Source organism: Podarcis gaigeae (assembly GCF_964106915.1).
Source record: "Podarcis gaigeae genome assembly, chromosome: 14".
Taxonomy (NCBI): Eukaryota; Metazoa; Chordata; class Lepidosauria; order Squamata; family Lacertidae; genus Podarcis; species Podarcis gaigeae.
The window spans coordinates 27,813,548-27,823,104 of NC_139690.1; the positions used below are offsets into that span (position 1 = coordinate 27,813,548).

General features: G+C 46.7%; 1 protein-coding gene across 1 annotated transcript; it reads right to left on the bottom strand.

Moving 5' to 3' along the window:
• Positions 1-775: 775 nt before the first annotated feature.
• Positions 776-9,176, bottom strand: EIF3J (eukaryotic translation initiation factor 3 subunit J). The gene is made up of 8 exons (XM_083713291.1): positions 9,047-9,176; positions 8,820-8,932; positions 5,768-5,822; positions 5,477-5,568; positions 3,982-4,096; positions 3,624-3,782; positions 2,676-2,749; positions 776-1,760 (listed from the first exon to the last, which is right to left on the bottom strand). The coding sequence occupies exons 1-8, from the start codon at positions 9,069-9,071 to the stop codon at positions 1,629-1,631; spliced, it is 765 nt and encodes a 254-aa protein (XP_083569417.1). The 5' UTR covers positions 9,072-9,176; the 3' UTR covers positions 776-1,628.
• Positions 9,177-9,557: the final 381 nt, after the last annotated feature.

The following is a 9,557-nucleotide window of genomic DNA, read 5'->3' on the forward strand; positions in this document are numbered from 1 at the left end:
GTAGTTAAATGAGGAGTGTTTATAGAAATGGTCTTCCAATGTTTCTGTTACTCATATTTTGCTGTGTTTCTAAAGTCACCAATACAGCTTGAGCTATGGCGGTGTATACTTGTGTGAAGGCTACAGAACATTACAAGGCTCCCTGTAGTTGGGGTATACAGTGAGCCAAAGAAACTCTTCTGGGATAGAAATCTCTGCTTGACTACAATTCTTGCTTGCTCCTTAAATACATATCCATTTGCAAGCTTGTAGCTGTTAGTGGGGGAAAATCAGAAGTGATAGAAAGAAAGAAAACATGGCAACCTCTTACAGGTTGATGGTTTTTATTGCCTTTTGGCGAATTAAATCTTCCGATAAGCATCTGATTAAATAACAGCCTTTTGACCCTAGAGAGCAGGGGTGGGGAATCTCTGGACATAATCCATTGCCCCCAAACCATGCCTGCCCACCAGTCTAGTCCCTCACCCTCACCTTGCTTACACCAAGCCTGCCTAGCATCTCCCCATAGATCCATCCCTCAAATAGCAATGGAAAGGAAGAGGGATATGGGTAGGATAAACACTACTAGTTGGCCTCTGGCTCTGCCCAAGCAGTCCTACTTCACTCCTCCCTGCTTCTCAGCCCCTTTGGACTTTTTTTTTGGCAGGGATGGAGTTACTGCAGTTCACAAAAACTAAGACATCTGTTAGTGTCCTGTGATTAAACACCCTGCAGTGGGCTTGCCCCAATCCAGCAACAGTTCTTGCCCAAGGTGGAAGCACAACCAAACCAAAGCTCTCAGTCCTCACAATAGTGATTTTATTAAATTAGTTGCTTTTATAAAACATTGCAGATGTCATAATTGTTAACATAACAATTTACCCAACTGTCGTAACTGTTGCAGTTTGCTAAGCAGGATTCCTGTAAATGAAAAAAAAAAAACGAAAAACAGCAAAGTCTTGTGAGAGCTCAATTAAAGCCACCACAACCTGGTGACAAAGAATTCTCCCAAAGAGTCAGGAAAAAAATGTGTATAAACTAAACTGCTTAGACTTAAGCCACAAGTTCCCCCGCCCAATGCAACAGAACCAGCCTCTGTTCTGACCCAAAGAAAGGGTTATTTGCTGCTTTCAAAAGCTCCAATGTCCAAGTGCAGAATCTTCTCCCTCAGGCCATTTGCCAACCTAATGAAACACCTCAAGTTCTAGTTTAATAGATAAAAGCCATTTTTAATACTAAATACACACCATGCCCCCTTGCTGCAAACTGCTTTTGTTGTCTGGGTAGTCAGTGGAAGAGGTACAGTTAAGGCTGTTATGACTAAACTGTGCTGGTAAGAATACAATTTTGGCCTTGTTGAAATTAATTAGTTTCCAATTCAGTGCTGCTTCTGCTGCTATGAAGTCAAACATGAACAAAGTTCCATTATTTCCTATGATTAAGCAATTGAGCCTCATAATTTTACTCCCTTGGCATCGAGATGGGCATCCCAATGCTTCAGCAGCTGAGTGGCGACAGGCTAACCCAACAGCACAAATATACTGCCCTTTTTTTGAATGTAGCATTTGGCAGAATTTAAAGGAAAGAAGTTGTGCTACACATTTAAGGGATTATGGGCAACAGAAAGACAACAGGAGGGAGAAGAAATGTCACATGAAGTCTTCAAAGTCTTGTACATAGCCACCGTCATAACCACCATAGTCTGCCAGGTCGTCTTTCATAGTCGCTTTTAAACCACCTCCTGGCACCACCCCCTTTTTCTTCTTTTTGGCTTTGTTTTGCTGCGGGAAAGACAGAAGCAGTTTAGGAAGGGAACAATAAAGCCCAGCCTCAGCATTCCTACCCTCAGTTAGTGAAAAGAGAACAGCACTTTCTATAAACACAGACTATGATTTATTTCATGCAGTTTATATGCCACTAGATTCTTAAAAACAAACCCACCACCCGCAAAGCAGTTTACAAATTAAAGAATGGCCATTGCCTGAATTTTCTCTCATGGAAAAAGCGGTAGTCAATCACAGTATTCCGTACCATCTACTGACTATGTGTGTACAGTACTGTGTTTCACCAGAAAAATTTATGGATTTAACTAGGCAACGAGAATTGAGAAACTGAACACATTAAACATGGCAATCTCGGGATGCTTCAGCAAAGGTATTGCAAAGATGCACATCGTAAGAGGGAGATGGCAAAGAGTTCTAGCATCAATGCTTCCATTTAGATCATACAACCCTCCCCTGATCTGGCATGGTCCAGATGTATGGAACTACAGCTCCCATAATCCTGAGCCATTGGGACTAAGGGGGACTTGGACGTCCGACCACACCTGAAGGGCACCCAATTGGGGAAAGTTGGATTAGCAACTTAGAAAGGTGTAAGAACTGAATGCTACCACAGTCACTAGAAAGAAGCATTCTACAGACGCTCAGCATCACCTAGAGCAGGGGTCAGCAACCTAAGGCCCATGGGCAGGAAGCAGCCCGCAGAGGTTGTTTGACCAGCCCACGATCTGCCCCCGAACTCAGTTGCCTGCCCGCTGTGCTAAACTGGATCAGCGCGGGAACTCACTTCCGCAGTGCCAGAAATCGCTTCTGCACACTTGTGAAATCCAGCCCAGGTAAGATAAATCTTGCTGACCCCTGACCTAGAGGGCACTCAACACAAACATTCTCAGAGAAAATATGCTCAAGACGTACCTTCTCTTGTTTCTGCTTCTCGCTGCATAGCACTGTCAAGGAATTTGTGATCTTTTTCAAGTCATCAACTTCCACTAAATTGGAAATAAAAGCACAGTAAGGAGGGTCATTTATATGGCTTTCCAAGCACTGGACCCAGTTTGTTTCTGTTACTGAATAACGGGATTCCTATTTACAAAACAAGTGTGGCATTTTAGATCTCCACAGGAAGCCCCTTTCAGAAAAAAATGCTTCAGACGGAATGGAAAGAAGCCAAGGGAAAGAAGGGCTGAAGCTTACTAGCAAAGCATTGTGGGTGTTCAGATGCTTGTGGCCACAGGTTCAGCCGCTGCCATCTCCAGGTTACAAGCATCTCAAATGCAGAGCTGAAAAAGACCCCTCTGCCAAGCAGGGTAGACAGCCCTGGGTCAATATTCCCAGGTCAAGGCGGCTCCTCCTTATACTGCTTGTAAGTGGAAAACAGGAGACAGATGAAATAAGCAATTGCTCACAAGCTCTCACATGATCTCTGAAAGGAAAACCCCTCAAGTCTCCCCCTTGGGGAGGCCGCCCAGCTGCTGTGACAGAGATACAAAGGACAAGGCTGATCATAGTGGCACAACCCAATCACAGAAAATATTTTAGGTGGTCATGTTGGTCCAGTAAATAGAGATTATGATCCCAAAAACCCTCTGGCAATGCGGATTAGGACTAACTAAAATGCCACAAGGATGCTGACTGTTACGTAAAACAGCAAAACGGAGTAGAAGGGGAGCCAAGTGCAAAATATGTCACAAAAATGCCCAAAGTGCTGCAGTTTGTAACAGTCTTCAGATGGAGCACAGGACATACTATACAAAGAACACCAGTTTAACCCCACCTGACCACCCAGCCTCTCCCAATTGATCCCCATTTTATCTCTTCCACATGTTTAGAAGAGCAATGCAAATTTGTGATAAACATACTTACGTGAAATACATACATCTCGAACTAATGCTTCCAAAAAACCAGCATAATATAGGGATTTCTCATACTGTGTTATTTTCTCTTTTAACAATTTGCCGAACTCCGTGAAGTCATCTTTGGAAGATGGATTCATGGCATCTATTCCACACGTGCTATTTACACCTGTAGAAAGAACAGCCAATTGATCAGAGTGGTATTGGAGACAGGGTGGCAAAAATCAATTACCTTTCTGTGGTGCCCAGAAGTGAGGGGCAAACCTACCGACCCCATTTCAAGTATCAGGCTCCCTGGTGGCAACTGTGACAACAGAACATTCTTGTGTATTCCATACATGTCCCCGCAGCAGTCTCTTAACACTTACCAAAGGTTTCTTTTGCTAACTCAAGGTCTGCCTCTTCTTGCAATTTCTGCAGCCGTAGTTTGTCTGCTAACTGTTCTTCTGGCGTAAGTTCTTTAGATTCTTCCGATTCCTCTAACTTGAAAGAAGTAATAAAATCAAGATCAGTTACATGCAGCAGCTCTTTTGTCAATGCTGCTTAATAAACTAAATATGGAAGCCAATGTGGGTTTTAGAAAGCTTGGGATTCATATAGCGAGCAAACAATGGGAATATTTTGCATCTTTAATGTCCTTACATGAACATCCCTTCTGGGGAAAAAATCTGACCACTTAGTTGAGCATGCAGGGGTACCACAAACAGGTTTAACTCTTGCTTTGTTCAACTATATTTAAAAAAGTGAAACTTCAAAAATAATTGCATATGTTTATTTATATAACTAAGCAACAACATAGCAAAAATTGCAGAGTCCAGTATGAAACAAAATGTTTTTTTAATCTCTAGCTATTACTAGAAATGGATAGTCATGTGAGACTGTAATAACACTGCTTCTACAGGGTAAAATGGACCCCCCTTTTTTTTGCACAAGTTAGCTTTTCAATCACTCATTTGTGTCCATCACTAGGCACAACAATGATGAAAAACAGGATAAAATACCTCTAAAGCAGGCATAGGCAAACTCGGCCCTCCAGATGTTTTGGGACTACAACTCCCAACATCCCTAGCTAACAGGACTAGTGGTCAGGGATGATGGGAGTTGTCCCAAAACATCTGGAGGGCCAAGTTTGCCTATGTCTGCTCTAAAGTCAATATAGTTTGGTTAAAATACAAACACCCCTTCCCTCCTTATTGGAGCCTGGGAAGAGGCCTCAGCATCAAGATGGGGCCTTTAAAGACCCACAAGACCTCTGTAATGCTCAGGGTGGTCATCTCTATTTACCCAGTGTGACAACTGGCTATGAAAACTTTTTGCAGTTTTTGGTTTCTTCTGCCAGCTTGATTGTTGTCTTAAAAAACACTTTCCTTTGCAATTATAATCAAGTTTGCTGGTACTTTCTGTTGTTGTGATTGGTCTTTAAGTAAGATATAACACTACAAATCCCAGCAACAAAATCACGGCCCTTCCCCTAAGAGAAGTCATGTTTACCTGGGGAGTTGGAGGGTGCCTCTCAAAGCTAACCTCACCAGGTGATCTACATACAAGCAGAGGGAACTGATTTGGGGCTGCTACGAATGTAGCAACTCACTCAAAGCAGCAACAACTGGAACAGTTCAGTGTGACCTCACGGGACAAACTCGGAACATCCAGACAAAGATCTCACTGTGTGGATAGAGCTGGCCTTTGGTAACTCAGATAAGTATTCCCCACCCCCAGCTCTTTGACATCCTCATAGGCAAAGGCTATTGGGACTCACTCCTTAACAAACCAAAAGGGCAGGTAAAACTGAATCAAGGCACTGAAATTTATCTGGTACATGAAGTAGGATCTCCACCTTCTCCTATCTCAGAAATGCCTTACCCTTTTTTTAATCTCCTCTTGCTTTTTCTTCTGCAGTTTTTCCCTCTCTTTTATTTTTTCTGCTATTTTCTTCTTTTCTGAAACTTTGGGTTCTGCAAACAGGGCACAACATTATTTCCTTCCATCTTATTTTTCAGTGCTAAGGATTCAGAACAAGACGTGCTACCCACACATCATCCATAGGTATCCAATCCCATCTGCAGGAAACATGCATGAGGCTGCCCAAGCCACAACCAGCATCCTCCTGCCCCACAAAAGGAGAAGAATCCCACCCCCTGCCATATTTCTCACCTGTCTTTACATCTGCCTCCTTTTCTTCTTCCTCTTCCTCATCATCCCAATTATCCTAGATGGGGGAAAGAATAGGTAGGACTGGTTGTCAGCAATCATGCCCAATGCAGCAGCCCCTGACCCCAACACTAGATCCTTTTTCAAATAATTCAATGCAGTCTTTGGAACCGGAGTGGAGAACTTGGGACCAGGCTTACCACTGAAGCAGCCAGGTATATTTCCACCACTTCAGATCACTGAGGCCTTATGCAAGGGAAGCTGGCAGAATTATGACTCTGCTCTTTAAGAGTCTCACTGCTCCCACCCTTAAGAGTTACAGGAACTGAGAGATGGACTCTCAACTAAGGCCAAGCTCAGCCAGCAGGCTGGCTTTCTTTATGACCCACTCAACAGAATATTTTTCCAAGGACAAAATAAAGTTTTCATTGGAAAATGAGAAACATTCCCACAGTGTAAAAAGCTATAGAATTTCACCCTGTTTGGATACTGTTCCAGGGAGGAGCCCTCAACCAGAGCACTAAAGCCAGCCACTAGCTGCTTAGCTATTTCCACCAAAGACATCTTAAGACAGCATCCCTGAGCTAATATAGCTGCTGCAAGATGGCATCTCTGCATCTTACTGGAGCCAGCTCAGCCGCAGACTCGGGTCCTTCCGGCCTTGAAGAATTGCAACAAAGCATCAGGCTTAATTGCTAACTCCAAGTAGCACACTTTAATTACCAACATAAGTGAAAAACAAGAGGGGAGGAACTGGACTTCCCAGTCCAGAGTGCTTTGCTCACCCAGCAAGTGCCGGAATACAAGAGTTCTGCCTGGAGCTGCAGCTCCAACACATGGCGCATTGGCTCAGCAGTGTCCCTCATAGCACAGCTGGATCATCTTCCCTTGCACGCTAGTCTTTCAGTCTGCAACTGACAAACAATAAAACAAGAACTGCCTTCCCTGCCTGGAAGTTCTTACTTGCTGCAGGCAGCCAAAGAAGTGGCTATTTACAAACCTGTTTTTGAAACAGTAGCAAGGGAGCCTCCTATTTCCATTCATGGGGAAACTTTCAATAATCGACAGCAATGATTTACAAGTTACTCATCTCTGCATCCTTGAAAAACTCACTCTCTGTGTGTGGATAGAGACCAATTCATCTTTTGCAAATAGCGTTTCTGACAAAATATACAAGTGTCAACAGATATTTGAAGTATAAGCCAAGGAAACTGAATGTGGCTATTTTTACCCGCAGGGATTATGACACACATCAGGCAGTCACTCATCTCCCACAAGTAAACTAGTGTGCCTAGCCATATTCTAGGGACAGGTCCTCTGACATCCCACTTCCAGAGTCTGGCTTCTCAGCAGCAACCCTACAAGCAGCCACACCCTCTGTCTGGCTTGACACACCTCCATGCCCATGACTGATAAGGGCAAGACTGAACATATGGCCCTGCCCCAAGTCCATTTGCTCCCCTGATACAACCATGGCTGGAGCCTCAGAAAAACAAAACAAATTCATGACAGTTATCCCAGCTCTAAGAATATGATCACTATAGAAATAAACTATATATAAACTATATGCTCATTCTGAAAGAATCTGGCAAGGTAGCTGCATCAGAGAAAGCTAACAGAGACCAGAAGAGACTCAAACATGAACCATCAACAGAGTTATTAACTTACATTAACCTTCCATCAGAGCACCAAAGTTTGTGCCCCAAGATGACAGACATGGACAATGTTACTGTTCTAGGTTGTTTTAAGAGAATCCAAAAATATATTAAAAAACTCTTCCATCATTAAGAATTTTACTACATCCATGATTTTTGTTGGAGACAAATCCAGTAAGAATGGCTTGATCAATAGGAAATATCTCCCTCTCAAACACTGCACCGTTCCCCAGCTTTCTGTTGTTAAGCCCCCTGCTACATCACAGAAAGGTACAGTTGCCTGACAAGTTTTATTTCATGATTTGCCTTGACTGCTTTTAAGGGGAAATTTGCAAAACTCAACAAGAACCTTGCCTGAAAGATACTAAACCTATTTCATGTTCTTAGGTTAACCTGAAGTCCGAACAAGCTTGATTCAAACTACCTATTTCACCTGCCTGGGCACCAGTGTAATGTTACCTGGTGTAGGAGATGGTAGCTGCCCCCACCTCTATGCCCTTCCCCTTCATGATCTCACACACTTTCCAAAACATGTAGTAATTAGATACTGACTGGTCAGCGGGCAGCTACAGCTGGGTAATCCCACCTGCCTGTGAGCAAGGGAGGCCTCAGAGCCTAAGCCAAGAAACGGACCCAGCCAGCTGCAAGCAAGAGAAGCTCGGACTTGACAACACGAGATCTCAAGTCTATAGAAAAAAAGCGGGGTGTGCTACAAAGGTGACCCCTACCCAGTGGGCCGGTGCCATATAGGCCTTGCTGAGATCTCCCTGGGCCCGTTCTCCCCTCCCCATACATACAGGCAGCATAAAGCATTTGGCCCTGGCGGTGGCACATGCCCCAGGGCCAAATCCTGCCCTAGATAAGCAAGTCCCAAAGCAGAGCCCGACACAACCAAGTCCCACGCGGCTTCTCCGGCGGCGGGACCAACTTCCAGATCGACTAGGAAAACGGCTTCCACGTCCGGGGCTCCCTGGAACGGAGGCGGAAGGGGGCGCCGAGGGGCCACGCTGGCCGAGCAGCACAGCAGCCCGGCACCTGTTGGGCCGCCACATGGCAGAAGCGGAAGCGGCCCAGCAGGCGGCGGCCTGAGCAGCCCCCACCCCCATTACATACAGGATCCTTTCCTGCTGAGTCATCAGCCCCTTTCCCGAGCCGGAGGGAGACCCAGCCCGAGAGGGAGGAGACCCAGCTCGACATATGGAGGGCCGCGGAGGCAGATCCAACACGCTCCCCCCGCCCTGCTCCCGCTCGGAGGAGAAGACCCCCCCCCAATCCGCTTCAAAGTCCCCACCCCTGTCGCGGGGGGAGGCAGGGGCGTCTCCATAGCGACCGGGCCTACAAGGGGCCGGGAGGGGAGAAGCCTCTTGACTGGCCTGAGTGGGGGCCCCTCCGCTGCCCACCTTGACGTCGTCGTCCTCGTCTTCGCCGGCCCATCGATCCACCGCCACCACCCCGGCCGGCGTGGGTAGGAGCCGCCTGGCCACGGGGTCCGGCGCCTCGAAGGAGTCCACGTCTGTGGCGGGAGAAGGAGGGAAAGCGGCGTCAGCGGACGGCGCTGGGCCGAGGTGAAGGGGGAGGGAGAGAGCGAGACGCGCCGCTGGGCCGGACTAGGCCGGGCCGGACTTACCCCAGGAATCCGCCTCGGCCGCCATCTTGCCCGCTTGCTCGCTCAGGCCAGTCAGGCAAGCGGGAGGGAGGAGAAGTAGGCGTCAGCCGCGCGGAGAATGCCGGGATGGAGGAGGCGGAGTGGAGCAATGGGCGGGACTTCCCGCCGACCCGCTCCGCCCCCTCGCAGACCATGACGGCGACGTAGATTTACTAAAATGGTGACTTGACCGCGAGGACCAAGCTTCCGGCTCTGTTTAGGCCGGATAGGAGTTGCTGCCTGTTACACGAAAAAGCAGAGGAGGGAGAAGCAGGGACTCTGCAGACTCCCGGCCGCCGCCTTGACATTCATTTATTCTACGGGTGAGAAAAACAGCCCCAGACCTAATGGTTTACGCTCTGACACAATCACGGCGCAAAAGCGAAAGGGGTGCCTGGAATTCTTGGCATGGCCCGCTTGCGGGAGGCAGAACAGCTTAAGCAGAGCCGGCGGCAAAAGTTGCTGGTGGGGAGGCCCTGCGCTCCAAGTGCAA

Coding starts and splice junctions, on each gene's coding strand:
- EIF3J (XM_083713291.1), bottom strand. CDS start 9,071: ATGGCGGCCGAGGCGGATTCCTGGG. Junction 8,933..9,046: donor GGCCGAGGCGGATTCCTGGG/GTAAGTCCGGCC, acceptor CTCCCGCCACAG/ACGTGGACTCCTTCGAGGCG. Junction 5,823..8,819: donor ACGAGGACGACGACGTCAAG/GTGGGCAGCGGA, acceptor TCCCCCATCTAG/GATAATTGGGATGATGAGGA.